This window comes from Globicephala melas, chromosome 10 (assembly GCF_963455315.2).
Source record: "Globicephala melas chromosome 10, mGloMel1.2, whole genome shotgun sequence".
NCBI classification, from domain to species: Eukaryota; Metazoa; Chordata; class Mammalia; order Artiodactyla; family Delphinidae; genus Globicephala; species Globicephala melas.
This window is the reverse complement of record NC_083323.1, coordinates 61,997,743-62,016,436: the sequence shown is the minus strand read 5'-3', so window position 1 is coordinate 62,016,436 and position 18,694 is coordinate 61,997,743. Positions and strand designations below refer to the sequence as shown.

General features: G+C 38.7%; 1 protein-coding gene across 4 annotated transcripts in view; it reads left to right on the top strand.

Moving 5' to 3' along the window:
* DIP2B (disco interacting protein 2 homolog B) overlaps positions 1-18,694 on the top strand; it is a 235,546-nt gene that overhangs the window by 177,294 nt on the left and 39,558 nt on the right. For 3 of the 4 annotated variants that reach the window (XM_060305617.1, XM_060305618.1, XM_030835082.2), the window contains 11 exons: positions 1,678-1,788; positions 3,453-3,576; positions 4,188-4,297; positions 7,397-7,499; positions 8,681-8,745; positions 11,030-11,123; positions 11,593-11,712; positions 13,170-13,284; positions 14,089-14,228; positions 14,878-15,014; positions 18,229-18,309. In XM_060305617.1, coding sequence (XP_060161600.1) covers positions 1,678-1,788; positions 3,453-3,576; positions 4,188-4,297; positions 7,397-7,499; positions 8,681-8,745; positions 11,030-11,123; positions 11,593-11,712; positions 13,170-13,284; positions 14,089-14,228; positions 14,878-15,014; positions 18,229-18,309 — 1,200 coding nt within the window. The remainder of the gene's footprint in view (positions 1-1,677; positions 1,789-3,452; positions 3,577-4,187; positions 4,298-7,396; positions 7,500-8,680; positions 8,746-11,029; positions 11,124-11,592; positions 11,713-13,169; positions 13,285-14,088; positions 14,229-14,877; positions 15,015-18,228; positions 18,310-18,694) is intronic. The other variant, XM_060305616.1, reaches the window with a different exon arrangement.

Sequence of the window (18,694 nt, the reverse complement as noted above, 5' to 3'; positions counted from 1 at the left end):
TTTTTTGGGGGGGTTTTTGTTTGTTTGTTTTAGGGAGGTGATGCTTATTGTTTTCTAGCATGCACATTCTGAATTTTTAATGTACAACAGCACAATTTATATAACTCTTACTCTTAGAAAATGAAAATGGTTTGGTTCCAACCCAGGTTATAATTCTTGCATTTATAGTTTGAAGGATATTCACATGTCTCTTTACTAATGAAAATAAAGAGAAACCTAAGTCTTTCTGTAAATAAATATTTCAATATTTAGACAACAAAAATAGCAATCAAGTTTACTCTTTGATTTTTTTCTTTGAAAAATGCCCCATAAAACTTTCAAAACAATATTCTGGGGTTTTGTGTGGACAGGGAGGGAGACTTATGATACTTCTAAGAAGAAACAAATTGACATCATTAATTTCTTTTTAAATTAGAGGTGACATTAAAATTTTTTTCAATATTTAAAGGTTTTATTCACTTTCTAAATAAAATTACTTCTTATCATCAAATATTACTTTTCATTTGGGCTTGTAGAATGAAACACCAGCTACATACACAACAGAATTCATTTTAGTAGGCTCATGATTACAAAATTTCCTAAACTAGCCTTTTAAAGATATTAATACTTCTGCATTTTGGCAAAGGGCATCTAAAGTATGGCTTTTACTTTTAAGTATGACTTGTGAGTGTATCATAATCTTCACTGAACCCTAAGAAGGTAATTTCGTGTCTTCCTAACAACATGGACACTGGTGTGCAGAAAGGAAATGGGTTGTTTAAATGTCTTGTGCATTTAGTATTTTTTTTAGAACTCTAGAAGGTTCAGAACTGAACTTATCTTGGGAGTAAGTTAAGAGAATTTTTAAGTGAGAGAAAGAAAGGGAGAAACAAAAGTCCAATGACATAATTAAGTTTCAAATGTTAATCTGTGAATATCCAAGCCAAGGAACAAACTCCACAACAATCGTGACTTCTGTGTTTTTGCATTCCTTGAGGAAATTAGGAAGGGTCAGTTATCTCTGATGCATTACAGGTGAGATCACAGGTTTGAACATATTATGGAGGTTTCACTGTTTATCTTTTGTAAATGAATTAACTTTATATTCATAATGGTTTCTGCCAGTATTGCTTATACCTACTACCAAATGCCTTCTTGCTAGTATACTTGCATTGTTGGTTAAGTGAGCATAAGGATTAATGCAATGAATTTGTTAAAAAGTAAGAAACCTTAGGTTTGCCCTAAGGTGGTAATTGAGTCCGTCAATTCTTGTAGGTTCTCTCTGAGACATACAAGGCGTATTCTTTAATATGTTAGTCTATCTAGAGAGATCCATCACAATTTTATTGCTTTAGCCCTGCACTAAAGTAAATTGCCTTAGGTTTTCTAAGTAATTAACTTACTGCTGAAGGTGGGTTGTTTACTGCTAAATCACCAATAGAATTAAATGAAAAATTCTTATGGTGATGATGATGAATTGCATTATAGTCCCCGAATTGTGCCTAGTATAATCATGGGAATGACAGAGATCTTTTTAGATGTGTGCATCCTTCTGAATAAGTTAATTTTCTTTAGGCCATTAAATGGTTTGATGTATTGTGTCCATGCTAAATGTCATATATAAATCTGTCACTTAGTGGCATTGAAAGCGTTAGTCTCCTCTTATTCCTCTGTATTGAATGTCATTATGTATTATAGGTAGCCCTGGTTTACCCCAACAATGATCCAGTCATGTTTATGGTGGCTTTTTATGGATGTCTCCTGGCCGAAGTGATTCCAGTGCCTATAGAGGTACCTCTTACCAGAAAGGTAACATTGCTAAATTTAAGAGAAGTGTAGCCTGATGCGACATGGCAGGCATTGGGTTCTTGGATCAGTTGACTCAGTTACAACATTAAAAAATAGTCTGACCATTTTCTTAAGTACTTAGCTTCACTTTCTAAAAACATGAAAGTTGTAGAAAATTTATTTATGAATATTTATAAGTTTCATGAAAATAACCTGTTTTCGACCGAGATAGAATTTTTCTAGTGTTATATATCACGTAAAAGTTATGGGGACACACTTGACTTTTCAACGATTACCATTTATAAAGAGTACCACTCGGGAATTCCCTGGCGATCCAGTGGTTAAGACTCGGGCTTTCAGTGCCGTGGACCCGGGTTCAATCCCTGGTCAAGGAACCCACAAGCCACGTGGTACAGCCAACAACAACAACAAAAGTACCACTCTCGGGACTTCCCTGGTGGTGCACTGGTTAAGATTTTGCCTTCCAGTGTAGGGGGTGTGGGTTTGATCCCTGGTCGGGGAGCCAAGGTCGCACATGCCTTGGGGCCAAAAAAACAAAACATAAAACAGAAGCGATATTGTAACAAATTCAATAAAGACTTTAAAATGGTCCACATCAAAAAAAAATCTTAAAAAAAGAAGTAGCACTCTTGCTTCAGAGACTATAGATAATCCACATTTACAATAGGTGAAACCTTTCTGTGAAGGGATTTCCCTTAACTGCATCATAACATCTAGGGCCTCCATTAAGTCGAAGGGCAATGCAGTGATGTTGTGTTACTACCTTGGGGTACAGAATTTACTTTGACCACACATCCGTCCTACTAAAATAAGCATATGTGGCAGATGTCAAAGTTTAACTGAATGATTTCTCCATGAGCTGTTTGACCCTAATTTTCTCGTGCAGTTTATTATTGGGAGTTGATGGTGAAGACAAATATGGTGGAGACTATGGATTTATAAGAAAAAAATTATTTTCTGAAAGGAATAAAAAAATGGGTAGCATCCCTGAAACTCTGGTTGATGGGTATAGTATCTTTAGATTGGTCAGGAAATCATAGGGTTGTTCTTAAATTATTAAGTTGGCAATGTTTATGTGGTTTCATAATGATACTTTTAAGATGAAATTTTAATGGAAATGCTTTAGGCTATCTCTTTTGGTTTCTTCCTCAGCTATTGCTGTAAGGCTTAAATCTACCTCCTTTAAAATAGAATAATAAGGAGTATGTGGACCTGGGTACAACCGTCCATTCACTTTCATTGTAAATTTGTACATTTGATGTCCATTTACATTATTTATTTTGTTCTGACCTGAATTGCTTTGCTTTTGGATTTGGAGGTATGGCTAGGTCAAGACAGCTTAACCATGTTCACTTTTATTTCATTTCCTGAGATTAATCTAAGAGAGGAGTGTTGCTGACCGTTCACTAAAATGGTCACATTTGGCTGGTGGAATTCGTCGTTAGCAACGTCAGATTAATAAAATGTGGTTTGCACTCAGGAAGTCACTGTGTTGTAGAAATTATTTGGAAGAACATATTGTCACTGGATTTTGACAATTGCCAGATATCAGGGGGTTCCACGAATGTGTCACACAAGTGCCAGAGTGTTACTAAGTGTCAGGTTTGGGGCTTCAGTATGCTCACGTTCACTCCCCTGCCTTGCTCATTATCTTTTCTCCACAGGATGCTGGAGGGCAGCAGATTGGCTTCTTGCTGGGAAGCTGTGGTATTGCCTTAGCTCTTACCAGTGAAGTTTGTCTAAAGGGATTGCCAAAAACCCAGAATGGAGAAATTGTACAGTTTAAAGGTTAGTAATATTTGTACCTGAATTATCAGTTAAAAATTAAAGCTGAGTGCTTTAATTAGTGTTTTAATTTAATAATAGCTAAGTACTTAACATATATTTTCTTATTTAATTCTCACAATCTTATGAAGTAGGTACCATTATTATCCCCATTTTACAGGTGAGGAAAGTGAGACACAAAGAGGTTAAGTAAGTTGCCCAAAGTCACAGCTAATATATGGCAGAGCAGCGATTTGAACCCAAATCTGTCTGATTCCACAGCCCACACCCTTAACCTTTATGCTGATGGTTGGAAAAGCTACCACTCTGTTCACTAAAGCTAAATGCTACATGTAGAGACAGAGGATAGACCCTATCCTCAGTGGACTTCCACTGCCAAATGGACCTCCCAGTTGTTGAGGTAATGTCAAGGCCTGGAATTAGCATGTGGAACGATGGTACTTTCGAAAGAAGGTACAATTGTCTGGTGATTTATCACTAAACACTAATAAAGATATTTTACTGATTATAAAATGACCTTGATTTGGTCTCTTGATATTTAAAATGACCAATTCATTGTGAACTCCTTTCCTGATGGCTTAGGCAATTCAATTTTTATTTTGGGTTTGATTTAGGTTGGCCCCGGCTCAAATGGGTTGTAACAGATTCCAAGTACCTTTCAAAGCCACCTAAAGACTGGCAACCCCACATCTCACCTGCTGGTACAGAACCAGCATACATTGAGGTAAGTCCTGAGACTAGGATGTACATTCTGACTTTTCCTTTGGCTTCAATTGCTGTCCCACAAAATTTAAAACTAATTTTTTGTAGTGTTAATGTTAGTAGATCCTCCTGGTTTGTTAGATTTCCATCTTTTGGCTTGTAAAATGCCTTATAGTGGCCCTTCTATTCTAATTATTTTGAACATAAATACATATTCAAGAGAAAGACAACAAAGAAATTGATCCTTGTCATATAAGAAAGTTACAAAAGGCTTAGAGAAGTTCAGAGGTTTAAGAAATGCTTTACTGGCAGAGATATTTTTCTGCTGCTTTGGGGATGGGAGTGGTGGGGGGTGATGGGAAGCAAGAGACTGGAGAATTGAGGAGGACAAATAGCTGTGCTTTAAAAGAACAAATTTAGGGCTTCCCTGGTGGCGTAGTGGTTGAGAGTCCGCCTGCCGATGCAGGGGACGCGGGTTCATGCCCTGGTCCGGGAAGATCCCACATGCCGCGGAGCGGCTGGGCCCGTGAGCCATGGCCGCTGAGACTGCGCGTCCGGAGCCTGTGCTCCGCAACGGGAGAGGCCACAGCAGTGAGAGGCCCGCATACCGAAAAAAAAAAAAAGAACAAATTTAACAGATAAAGAGCAAGAAGAAACAGATGGCTAGAGGGTTTGGTATGGAATGTTAGTGTAGGAACTTGACTGATTGATAACATAATTCAGTTGAGGGATTAAGTCCTACTGCATACCAGGCACCAGGCCAAGTGCTTTATTTTTTTTTATTTTTACTTTTTTAAAATTTATTTATTTTTGGCTGTGTTGGGTCTTCGTTGCTGCGCGTGGGCTTTCTCTAGTTGCGGCGAGCAGGGGCTCCTCTTTGTTGCAGTGTGCGGGCTTCTCATTGCAGTGGCTTCTCTTGTTGCGGAGCATGGGCTCTAGGCACACAGGCTTCAGTAGTTGCAGCACACGGGCTCAGTAGTTGTGGCTCGCGGGCTCTAGAGCACAGGCTCAGTAGTTGTAGCGCACAGGGCTTAGTTGCTCCGCGGCACGTGGAATCTTCCCAGACCAGGGCTCCAACCCGTGTCCCCTGCATTGGCAGGCGGATTCTAAACCTGCACCACCAGGGAAGCCCAGGCCAAGTGCTTTATATGCATTATCTCAGTCAGTCCTCACAAGTACCCTGTGAGGTGGGGGGCTGTTATTAAACCTGCTTAGTACCTGAGGAGACTAAGACTTTAACTTGAGTAACCAACCAAAGTTTGTCTAAAACCTTTGACTTGAAGTTGACAGAGCTCGGACTCAAACTCATACCTGATTCACTCTCAAAGCTATGCCCTTGAGTACTCTGCATCTTGCTTGAGACATATTAGTAAATGCTCACCAAATGTTTGCTAAATTAATGAATAAACATCCATAAATTTTAAAAAAAAGTTTGGGGAAAAACATCCACCCAACTTGAGCCCTGTAGTGATAATTTTGGCTATAAAAGGGAAGAGAGTGGACAGTAGCTTTGAGGCAACGTGGATCGAAGGAGGATTGCTTTTAAAGATGGAAGGGATCTGGGTACATTTAAATGACAGATAAGTAAACAGGCGATGAAAATACCACATTTAGCAGTCAGCTCTCAATCCATATCATCTCCCAGTGATGACATGGTTCACCCCTTCATCCCCCTTAAAACTGCTCACTGGCTTCCCTGACTACTGACTGACCACTCCTTTTCACTCTTCTTTATTGGTTCTTCCTAAAAGGTAAAGTGCCCTTCATTCTGTGGCCCCTGCTTAGCTCTCTGACCTCATGTAGAACTACTGTCCTCTACATTTCTATGCTTCTGCTATTCTGAATTAACTTGCAGTTTTCACTTGGGACCCTCTTATTACCCACAGGACATTGCTAGTGAGTTTCAAGTATCCTGTGGGTAATAAGGAGCTTTTAAAGGGTTGTCAGCAGAAGAGTGACAAGAATAAATATGTTGTTAAAAGATTTATCTGTTTGGTGGAGTTAAGAAGGGAAATGGGGAGCTTTCACAGTTATCCAGGTGAGCCCAAGTTCATGGTGATGGGGATGGAGAAAAGTGGTTGGATGGAATTGAGATACAGTAAGAAATAGAAGAGACAGGACTTAGTGACTAACTCTGGAGAGGGCAGAGGCAAGAAAGACACTTGGGTTTCTGACTTGGGCAGCTGGATAGATGATGGATGGCATCCTTCGCTAAGACAGGAAGTACAGCAAGAAAAGTTTTCATGGGCAAAAGGTAGAGGGGTGGTGTTGGCTGCGTTTCACAGGAGTACGGGTCATTCGAGGGGAAGGGTTGACCCTCTGAGTCTGGATCTCTGGAGAGAGGTCTGGACTGGAAGTAGAGAATTGGGAGTCATCAGGAATGTGGTACCCTGATGAATTAAAGTGAAAAGAGAAGAGGAAGAACAGAATGTTCAGGGAATGCCAACATTCAAGGGATGGGCAGAGAAAGTGGAGGGAAAGGACAGAGAGAGAGAATATTGAATAGGAAGGGGAGTATCACAAAAGCCAAGGAAGGAGAAAGTGTCAAGAAAGGAGGTGTCAGATATTACAGAAAGGTCTGATAAAGTAACGTATGCAATATGTGCTTTTGATTTAACAATAAAAATGTGACTGATCTTGGTAAAAAGCAACTTGAATGGAGCATCGAGGTAAAAGCAAAATTATAGCTGATTGATTTGGAGGAGTGAATAGGCCATTTCCCAGTCTCCCCTCCCAGCCGGGAGCTGCTGATAGACAGGGACCACACTTGCACACCTTTAGCTCTTGCTCTTGCCGTGTATTTGATACTGTGCTTCTGTTAACACGGCTGAAGTCACATGTTTGTTTTAGCTTCTTTAGCAGCCACTTCACACTGACGACTAATTAAACTTTTAAGAATTTTTCACACATACTTTCGCTGAGCTTTGACATTACCCAGTCCTATCTTTGTGTGATTAGAGTTTGGGGCCCAAGTGTGTAGCCTCAGATATTTATATGAAATGTTAAATTCAGCCCATCGTCATGGCTTTTCGGGGTTTCGTTTTTGGATTCTAATTTTGTCATTTGAAATAACCCATTTTGTTGTTTCTTGTGTTTTTGTTTTTGTGTTTTTTTTTCCTAGTATAAAACAAGCAAAGAAGGGAGTGTAATGGGAGTTACAGTGTCCCGCCTTGCAATGCTGTCTCACTGCCAAGCTCTGTCGCAGGCCTGCAATTATTCTGAAGGTCAGACTTCACCCCGTGACTGCCTGCACTGTGAGCTCAGATCTGTGTGACTTCGCGCAGAGCGCTCGGCGGCTGGACTCCAGTTAATGACCGCATTCAGAGGGAAATGTTCTAAGACACATTCTTGGCTTGCTTTCTTCTTTTTCACAAATATGCTGTGATTTAAAGAAGCTAGAATTCTGGGCAAACCAAATATGTAAAGCATGATTTCTAGAGTGCAGAAATAGAAAACTAATTAAAACCATGTGCTTATTAGCCGCGGAATGTCAGGTACCTCCATCTCCCCATGCGTTAGAGCTGCCACCAGCTGTATGGAGTTAGAGTCAAAGAAATTCTGCTACCAAAAAACACAAATTAAAACACAAAAATGTATTCTGGGTTGTTGGACTTTAGATGTGTTGATATATATTGTGTAATGACTATTCCCCTTAGAATGTTCTTCACAATATTAATTTTTTTAGTGTTTTATTTTCCTTTCATAGAATGAAACAAGTTAATACATGCTCATTATAACAGCATTACAGAGCTGCATTCTTGTCTGGTTAAAAATATATATGTGTGTGTAATGAAATCAAAATGCCAACAAATGCAGTTGATTATTATATAATACATTCATATAATGGGTTATACGCTAAGGTATTAAAACTCATGTTCTTGAATATTAAAGATTGTTTCAGTATATCATTAAGTGGAAACAAATTAGATACAGAGCAGTATGTACCAATTTTGTTAGTCAAGTATCTGTCTCTATATAAGCATTATAAGTATATAAGCTTAGAATTATATGTGCATGTATGTAGATATAATATATAGATATATACATACACCAACATTTTTTGTTTTCTCTAGGAAGTATAATTTTTTACATATGCTTGTGAAACTTCCAAAGTTTCTAAAACAAACATGTGTTCCTTATATAATTAGGAAAAAATTATTATCTCGAAGACAGTGCCAAAGTCAAGGAATTCCAAACTCATTGTTTCTTCTGTGACCACGTCACCCTGTGATCAGTCCCCCAGCCAATTTGAGGGTACCCTCAAGTAATTAGAAGACCCTGAGAACTTTTAGTGGTTTCTTTAAAAGTACCAAATCAGTTGTTTAATAGAGGCAAGTGACATAATTTTGCTACTTAACACTAAAGATGATTTCCTTGTGTTTTTTCCTATTTTTTTCTATTTTAGGGGAAACAGTAGTAAATGTTTTAGACTTTAAGAAGGATGCGGGGCTGTGGCATGGCATGTTTGCGGTAAGCTACACAGAATCGAGGCCTTTAGTGTAAATTGTGCTTATGATTCAGGTCACTGTGTGTGCTGTGTAACCACAGCATCACTCAGTGCTTGTTTGAAATGTAAGCCCCTAAAAGATCAGTAGTATTTTCCAGGGGAATTTGATTTTGTGATACGAATGGTAATTTTTTTAAAGGAGAATGTAATTCTGTTTTTTCTTCATTGTGTGGTTGGGTATACCTTTCACATAATAGTATATAGGAGAACTTAGGATCAAAAATCCTTTAAATATCTGCTATGATGACTCAAAGCTTAAAAATTTCTACAAATGGCTATATGTTTATTTATAATTTTCAAAAAACTATGAGAGTCACCTCTTCTCTTTTCTGAAGAAAAGATTACTTAAATATATCTGGAACTTTGCAACTGTGTTTAATAATATCTAACCTTTCCATTGGACAAAATGTCTTGAATGAGTCCATGCTGCAATGAAAGGGTAGAATAACAAGGTAGATGAGACTGCTTTCCATAATAGAGGAACAGGTACCATCCTAAGGGAGTTAGAAAAAGGTGACTTCCTCCCAGCTGTGGCCTCAATTTTTATGGAAGAGGTGACAGTTGAGTTGGACTAAAAAATGGGTAAGATGTAGCCATACAGAGATGTTTGGGGGGTGGAAGTAGAAGGGGGGACATTTCAAGTGGGAAAAGCTACATATGGAGCATGCTGATTAGGAGGGGAGAGAGGAGAGATACAGTATCCTACAGTTGAAAGAACCTTTGAGAGTATCTCATCACACATGGCAGGAGTCAGAGAAAGAGTAGGAAATGAAGCATGGGGAAGAGGAGCGGTTTCCCTTTTCTCCCAGGACCCCTCAAATTAGTAAAAAAAAAAAAAAAAAAAAAACCCTTATTCCTTGAGCATACATGCTTTCTTGCTCTTTTCTAAAGTCCTTCCCATTTTCTTTTTTTTTTATCAGCGGTTAAGAAACCCTTGTGAGGAGTTAGAGGGAATCTTCTCTCTCTGATACACAGAGCAAGATAGGGACACGTGTGAAGAATTAGTTATACACACCATTCTTTCCCTGAAATCCAAAAGTTTGTCACCATAGCTAGAAACTTGGGGGAGGGAGGAAAAAGAGGTTTACAGTGGTATTTTGGTATCTTTGGGCCACTTGGGTGGTGAACAAAATGGCTAGTCTAAGTACCAAGACTTAACTACTCTGTCAGGCTGGATCTCTGTGGGGACAGGGGGTCCTGGGTATGTTCGGTCTGGGTGGCAGGAGAGACACCAAATTGCATGACCCCCTTAGGTTACTCAGCTTTATCTACCCCAACACCTAACGGGTCTGGGCAGGACCTCCGGTAAGCGACAGGGAAACGTTGATTTCTTGCTTTGTAAGACCCAGCCCTTGGTGGTATGTGGCAAGCATAAACATGATGAAAGCGCTCAGAGGGTTAGAGAGCAGTTTGGCAGTTCTCTGTTCAGTGGTAAAGGCACACATCCTATGACTCAGCAGTACAAATTTTCTGTACCTACCCTAGAGACACACTTACACACGTGCCAGGGAAATGAGTATAAATATGTTCCTTGAAACATTGTTTGTAATTGCAAAAAAAAATCTGTCAATAATAGGGAAATGCCCAAATAAATTGTGGTACAGTCATACTATAGAATACTATGCAGCAGGTCCAAAAAATTGTATAGATCTCTTATACTGATGTACATAGATTTAGCGCTAGAACAATTTAAGTGAAAAAAAAGCAAGTTGGGGCTTCCCTGGTGGCGCAGTGGTTGAGAGTCCACCTGCCAATGCAGGGGACGCAGGTTCGTGCCCCGGTCCAGGAGGATCCCACATGCCATGGAGCAGCTGGGCCTGTGAGCCATGGCCGCTGAGCCTGTGCGTCCGGAGCCTGTGCTCCGCAACGGGAGGGGCCACAACAGTGAGAGGCCCACGTACCACAAAAAAAAAAAAAAAAAAAAAGCAAGTTGTAGATATATGTATAGTATGATGCCTTTTATGTTTCTCTGGGGATGAATATATATGTAAATACATGGGAAAAAGACTGGAAGGACCCATGGCAGATTCATAACAATGATTATCTCTGAGGAGGAAAGAAGGGAACCAGGTTTGAGAATAGGTAGCAAAGGAGGCTTCAACCTTATAGTTAATATTTTCAATTTTTTTCAAAGAGCATGTGTTTGAGTATTGTATGGTTAAAATTGTTAACAAAATATCAGTTCAGTTTTAAAATGCTAAGTATGTATTAGGTATTGATTACTTTTTATCTTTCTTTGCTTTTCAGAATGTAATGAATAAGATGCATACAATTAGTGTACCCTACTCTGTTATGAAGACTTGCCCTCTCTCTTGGGTCCAAAGAGTACATGCCCACAAAGGTAGTTACACACAGCATCTAAGCTTTGATTACGTGACTGTTGGCAATTTCAGGGATTTTCAAATTGCTCTTCTAACGACATAATTCTATGCCTTGGTGCCTTGACAGGTTTTAGAGTTTGGTTATTAAAAAATCAGATATGTTGTCTAGTTCATCTCAGTTGATGTCCATTCTTAAGAATTGTGCCTGAATCCGGGCCCTGAATTAGATTTATTGGGTGCTTTGGTGTTCGAAGCTTCCTTGGCTAGGATACAAGGCCTGCCTGCAGGTCACAGTGAGCGAGGCAGTCGTGTGTCCAGTCAGTTGCCACTGCCTCAGAGCACCTGGAACAATTTCTTTGAAACCGTTTTTATTTTTCTCTAAGTGAAAATCATGATTCCTAAAATAAGTAAAAATGTTTTTATTATAATATATTAATATCTACCAAATTTAACATGTGTGTATTGACTTTATCTCTTTTGCATTTATAGCCAAGGTTGCTTTAGTAAAATGCCGAGACTTGCACTGGGCTATGATGGCACATCGGGACCAACGAGATGTGAGCTTGAGCTCCCTCCGCATGTTGATTGTGACTGACGGAGCTAATCCCTGTGAGTATTTCTAGAGTGTCAGTCTGGGAATATCCTTTCCTTTGGTAGTCTGAGGTTTTCATCCCCTTTCTGTAAGCATTTTTTTTTTTATATCTGTATTGAGAGATAATTCACATACCATAAAACTTGCCCATTTAAAGTACCCTTCAATGGGGGACTTCCCTGGAGGTCCGGTGGTTAAGAATTTGCCTTCCAATGCAGGGGTTGTGGGTTCGATCCCTGGTCGGGGAGCTAAGATCCCACATGCCTCCTGGCCAAAAAACTAAAACATAAAACAACAGAAGCAATATTGTAGCAAATTCAATAAAGACTTTAAAAATGGTCCACATCAGAAAAAATCTTTTAAAGAATTAAAAAAAATAAAGTACAGTTCAATGGTTTCAGTATATTCACAGAGTTATACGGCTATCACCATTGACCTGAATTTAGAACATCATCCTCCCCAAAAGAGACCCCATACCCATTAGTAGTCACTCCCCATTTCCCATCCTCTGTGCCCTAGCCCTAGGCAACTGCTAATCTACTCCTTGTCTCTGTATGTTTATCTATTCTGGACATTTCGCATAAATGTAGTCATGCTATATGTGGTCCTTTGTGACTGGCTCCTTTCACTTAGCATGTTTTCAAGGTCCCTCCATGTTGTAGCCTGTGTCTGTACTTTATTCCTTTATATTGCCATATAATATTCTATTGTATAGATATACTGTATTTTATTTAGTCATTCATCATTTGATGGATCTGTAAGCTTTTAAAACCACTCCATGCTCACTCATTTAGGTCCTTTCTCTGTCATGTAACTAAAAAGAACTATGAGGAGGTAACTTGATAGAGCCAAGTGTCTGGACTTTATGTAAATTCCCTGTCACCAAATCTAAGGAGTTTGCGAAAGCTTTTAGAGATCTTACTGTGTTGCCTGCTTTTCCTGACAAGCATAAACATCTTGAAGCCTCCACAGGGTAGAATCAGGTAAAGCATTAGATACTACTGTGTTCTTTGTCATCGTGGATTTTTGTCGGTAGTCACAATGATCATCTTGGTATAAAACACAGACCTGGGACTGACCTTAGTAAGAAACAAGTCAGAGAATACATGAACAGGATGGAACTAAGCCAGAGTATTAGTAATGCACTGGCTAAACTGCAGTAGTTACTTCAGGAAGAGTTGCTTGCTTCCGAACTGGCCACCTGTTGCCTGCGGTGCATCTCTGCTATTGATTGGGCAGTTTGGTAGGAGCAGCCTTATTTTAAGTTGTAACTTTCAAAAGTGTCACTGACCTTTCATGGGCTAGATGAGCATTTGTTTGTCCTTGAAACCTATCAACCATTTCACAGGCACAGTAAAATATTTGCATGGACTTGATGATGTACAGATGTGTCGGCTTTCTGTTCTTTACCAGTTTCCTGCAATAATGAAAATCATGTTTTCAGTTTTCAAGTTGATCTGTTTCAACTCCTCAGGGTCTGTGTCATCCTGTGATGCCTTCCTGAGTCTGTTCCAAAGCCATGGTCTGAAACCTGAGGCCATCTGTCCGTGTGCTACTTCTGCCGAAGCCATGACTGTTGCAATCCGCAGGTATCGTTCAGAATGTTGGTGCTCTTGATGTATGTTACAACTCTGATCAAATGTGCAGAATGGACCAGGTGATGACAAGGGGTGTGATCTAATTTTCTGCTTCATAATCCTGAAAGTGAAAATGACTTTGTAAAGCAGTTTGAAGCATCTCATTTATTTTTCCCACTCTTGCCCTAAGTGTAACTGGTAAACTGAAATTTTACTTTAGTTATTAACATCTCGTATTTGTGAATTAGTTCTTTTTCTGTCTTGTTTTGCCCTTCAGAATCCTTAGTTAGCATCTTAGACTACAAGTAGACTGTTCTTGATTGTAGCTTATATATGCAAAGTACCTATATAGAGAGTACACCCAAGCCAGTATATTCCTTTTATTTATTTATTTTTTAATTGAAGTATAGTTGATTTAGTGTTGTGTCAGTCTCTGCTGTACAGCAAAGTGACTTGGTTATACACATATATCCCTTCTTTTTTTTTTTAATACAGTAGGACCTTGTTGTTTATCCATTCTAAATGTAATAGTTTGCATCTACCAACCCCAAACTCCCAGTCCATCCCGCTCCCTCCCCGTCCCCCTTGCAAGCCAGTATATTCTTAACAACTGATTAAAATTTACTTTTTCCATCTGAATGAAAGTTCACCATGCTTTGCACATGTAAATTAGATTAACTTGGCATGTTTTGGGTAGAGAAAAATGCGGATTTTTGTGTGTATGCTATCCAGAGGAAATTTCCTTTCCTACATGTTCATACTTTTCTCTTAGTATCATTTTATTTGCCAAATTTCATGAGTTTATTTTGTTTTCAGGCCTGGAGTCCCAGGGGCCCCTTTGCCGGGAAGAGCCATTCTCTCCATGAATGGATTGAGCTATGGGGTAATACGGGTCAATACTGAAGATAAAAATTCAGCACTGACGGTTCAGGATGTGGGACATGTAATGCCCGGGGGTGAGTTCTCAGGGGCATCATTTGGTGTTTCATGAAGATTCGTCTTTAGAGATAGTGGAGCCTGATAAAATATGAGATCCAAAACCAGGAATCCAAAATCTAATACTAAGTCACTTAATTTCAAAAAGCCTCTCTAAGAGTTAAGCGATTCTAATCATACTTATTTCCGGCAGAAATTGGATGATTTAATTGTGAATGTTTCAGTTACAGTTGTTCACATGGAAAGCTAAGTACTGAGTGATACTAAAGTTGTCCGGTTTTCACTGTAATTGCCAAGACGATGGGCTGGCAGAAAGTTAAGAGTACATTGCTTCCTGCGTGTTTGAATTTGATCTGTGTAAGGGTATTTTAATTTAACCTGTTTCTTTGGACTTTGCAGTCATTTTGAATAAGTCACTGTCTTTAAAAGCTTCGGTCTGCATCTATTGTATGTTTTTATTTGCTGAATTTAAAAAATTCTTTATTATCGGGTGAAAGGTGGAAATTTCAGATATACCTATGTAGCATCAGGTCTGGTTTTAACATTCCTGTTTGGTATTCTCACTTAATGCCGCTCAGTGAATGTAAAACTTTCGTGGGTTCATAAGGATGAGACTGTTTTTTCGAAGGTTTTCCAGACTGTCCCTTGACTATACTTTCTGTACACTAGGAATGATGTGCATTGTGAGACCCGATGGACCTCCCCAACTCTGCAAAACAGATGAAATTGGAGAAATCTGTGTCAGCTCCAGAACAGGAGGCATGATGTACTTTGGGCTTGCTGGTGTGACGAAAAATACATTTGAGGTACGTGACATTAAAGTTTCATGGGGAACGTGTTGCGTGAGGTCAGTGTCACTAAGGCAGCTGAGCTGGCTGATGGGAAATAGCACAGCGTAGCTGTTGGGAGTGTGTGCTCCAGAGGTAGACTGCCCGAGGTCCAGCCCTGACTGCCATGCACTAGTTGAGCTGCTTAACCTCTCTGTGCCCCAATTTCCTTCTTTTTAAAATGTGAGTAATGATAGTATCTACCATAGGAACGTTGTGAGAACTAAATGAGTTAATGTTTATAGAGTGCTTAGACCAGTACCTGGCACACAGGAAGCGCCCTTGTTTATCTCTTACATATATAAAGAGTAAGAGGCCTCACAGAAATTCACCCTGGTGAATGTGCCATGGTTTGAGCGTATAAGACCCAAAATTTAGTTCTGAGAGTGCATTGAGAATGGATCCATCTCTCAAGAGTAGGCTCGAGTTAACCACGCTTGTAAAGACTAATGTAAACCAGAATGCCAGCTTCCTAATGAAAAATGAAAACCTGGCTTGTCACGGGGGCAGATTGTTGCCGTTATTCAGTCTTTCAGTGAGAGAAATATTTATTGAGCACCTTCTGCATGTCTGGCACTATTCTCCATGCTTGTGGTACATCAGGAAAATACATAAAACTCAAATAGCTCATATTTTCAGTGGAACTAGCACATCGTTTTTCTGAAGGCAGTTCTGCATGTGAAGCCAAATTGTAATGAAAGTTTGCCTGGTGAGCCTGGAAATCAGAACAGGCATAATTAATTGTCTGTATTTCCTAATTGGGATTAACCTGCCTCGAGGTACCTTTTAGGGAAAAGAGAACTCCAGTTTATGGGCCATGTCCCCTTCACACTAGACAGGGCTTATATGACCACTGCCAATTTTCAGTCTTTGAGCTTCCCTTTTCTGTAACCATGACTAGTGGTTCTCAGTCTCAATATGGCAGGGCACATCTGTCTACCATCCCATTTGAAAATCAGTGCATGTAATTATGTAATAATAGATGTAAATGGCAGGAGAGTGTTATCTATATGTGTGGTGTGATGTGGTGGCTCAAAAAGGCTCCATCATCTATGTTTATACAGCCTAAAATGGCATAATATATATTATTAAATGTCTATTATTACCACCACCACCACCACCATCATCATCATCATCATCATCACTACCATCACCATCACTATCACTACCACATTCTTGGCCTACCTTCAAAAGTTGTGACCAATTCATAAACTCTTAAAGCACATGCTTACTGCCATTCTCTTGGTTTACTTTCACAGGTGACTAATTATCTCTGCTGAGTTTTTATACATTTTACTAATTTTAATCTCACCTTATTTCTCTTTTAAGTGCTTGGACTACATATGTTTCCAATATCTGCGTTTTCTTCATTGCATTTTCCTTATATAAATAAGATCTTCAAGCAGTGTTTGAAGATACTAATAATATTTTATTACGTTGCCTCCCCTGGGAGGGCAAGTGCCTAGCTAAAATTCTCAGATTTGTTACTAAGCTGCTAGGTCCATAGTGATGAAGAAATTTTGAAATCTGCAGGATAAATTTAATGACAGTGAAGTACAATAATAATAATAACCAAAAAAGGAGAAGAAAACTGTTGCACTGGTTTTGCAAATTAAAGTTTCTCATATTTTTCTTACTGGATTCTTATATTTAAACCCTGAGAGAATTTTTCAATGTGGTTAACACTTCACTAGAACAAAAGATCTAAAAATGGCTGCTTAGAAAATAAAAGTGTATTTTAAAAATAAGCTACTGGTAGGGAATTCCCTGGCGGTCCAGTGGTTAGGACTCCTTGCTTTCACTGCTGAGGGCCCAGGTTCATTCCCTGGTTGGGGAACTAAGATCTCACAAGCCGCGTGGTGCAGCTAGGAGAAAAAAAAAAAAAGCTTCTGGTGAGAAAAACTTTGCAACACATATGAATGCAAAGAGCTAATTTTCCATCGTCATCTCTTACTAGCTATTTGATATGAGGCAAATGAAACTCTGTGCCTTTCTCATCTGTAAAATGAAAATATTCTGTTTCATAGGGTTTTCTTGAGAATTAACTGTATTTACACCCATGCCTGGTACATGATAACCATTTTATAAATGTTAGCTCTTGTTATAGTTGTTCCCTGTGTAAAAAAAGAAATCTTAAAAATTAAAGGGAAAAATCCAATCAAATAGAAATAATAGACAGGAGACATGACTAGGCTATTCATAAAAGTAATACAAATGGCCGGTAAATTAAGGAAAAGAAATTCATCCATGTTAGTAATAAATAAATGCAGCTAAAATAATAGTGGGATTTCTTTTTTTGCCTACCAGATTGGCAAAGTTTAGAAAAATTGATAACATGTAATATTAGCCAGAGTATGGGAAAAACATTCTAATATGGTATTGGTGGAGTGTAAATTGCTATAATAATTTTGTAGGACAGCCTGTTAAAATTGAAAAGACTCATGCCTTTTGTACAAATGCACAGAAATATGTACAGCAGTATTCAGTAAAGCACTGTTCATATAGTGAAAAATTAGAATGACCTACCTAGCCAGAAAGACTGGTTACATTCTAATAGTGCTGATTCTGATGGTTTCCTGAGTACCGACTCTAGGCCAGGCACTGTGCTTGCATCTACAAATCTATTTATATTCCCTTGATCTTTACCCTAAGCCTGTGATAGGCGTTGAGAGTTCCATTTTATGGCTAAAGAAACTGAGGTATAGAGAAATGCAGGAACCTTCCTAAGGCCCATGTTACTAGTAAGTGGCAAAGACAGACATTGAACTTACATCTGACTCCAAGGGCTATGTTATCTCATTCCCCCATGTGATGGTATATTATAGAACCCTTGTACAAAGAGAGCTAGATTGACTATTACCAACTTGTAAAGGTATCCAAAATACATATACGATACGAAACACATATAATATATGAAAAAGCAAGTTACAAAATAGTATATATAATACGATCCCTTTAAAAAATGCTTAATATGTTACTATGTGAATCTAAAAAAGTCCGGAGAGATAAACAACGAATTATAAATGTTTGTTATGTCTTAAGCAGGTGGGATTACTGGATTCACTATTTTTTATAATTTTAGTTTTCAACAAGCATGTATTACTGTTTTAAATTCTTTTTTTTATTTAAGACTTTTTGAAAATCAAATACTTTTTTTTTTAAGCTAACATTTTCACTTTCTTCCGTCTTTTAGGTGATTCCAGTGAATTCCGCAGGCTCTCCTGTTGGGGATGTACCGTTCATCCGGTCGGGATTACTGGGGTTTGTAGGGCCAGTAAGTGACACTTGCATATTTGTTTTGGTGCATCTGATCCAAATATTTGTACTTTAGTTCACAGAACAAATTCTTATTAGTCCAAGAGTATTACAGGGCCGCTTAACTTACATTTAGAGCAGTTCCTGTAAAAATGTCATAAAATGAGTAATGTTTATTGTTCCAGTTACCCAAATTCATTTTATTCCTTCAAACTAAGACATTATCTTTTATTTTCAAAACTCTTTTCACTTATTCTTCCTATGTTGCATTGATTTGATTAATATATTTCAGTAAGTTAGAAGAGTGCTGAAAAAGTTAACCTTCAATAGCAAAGGGAAGCCATAATAGTGTACAGATCATTTTCATACAGATTATCAGTACTACACCAGGTGTAACAGTAAAT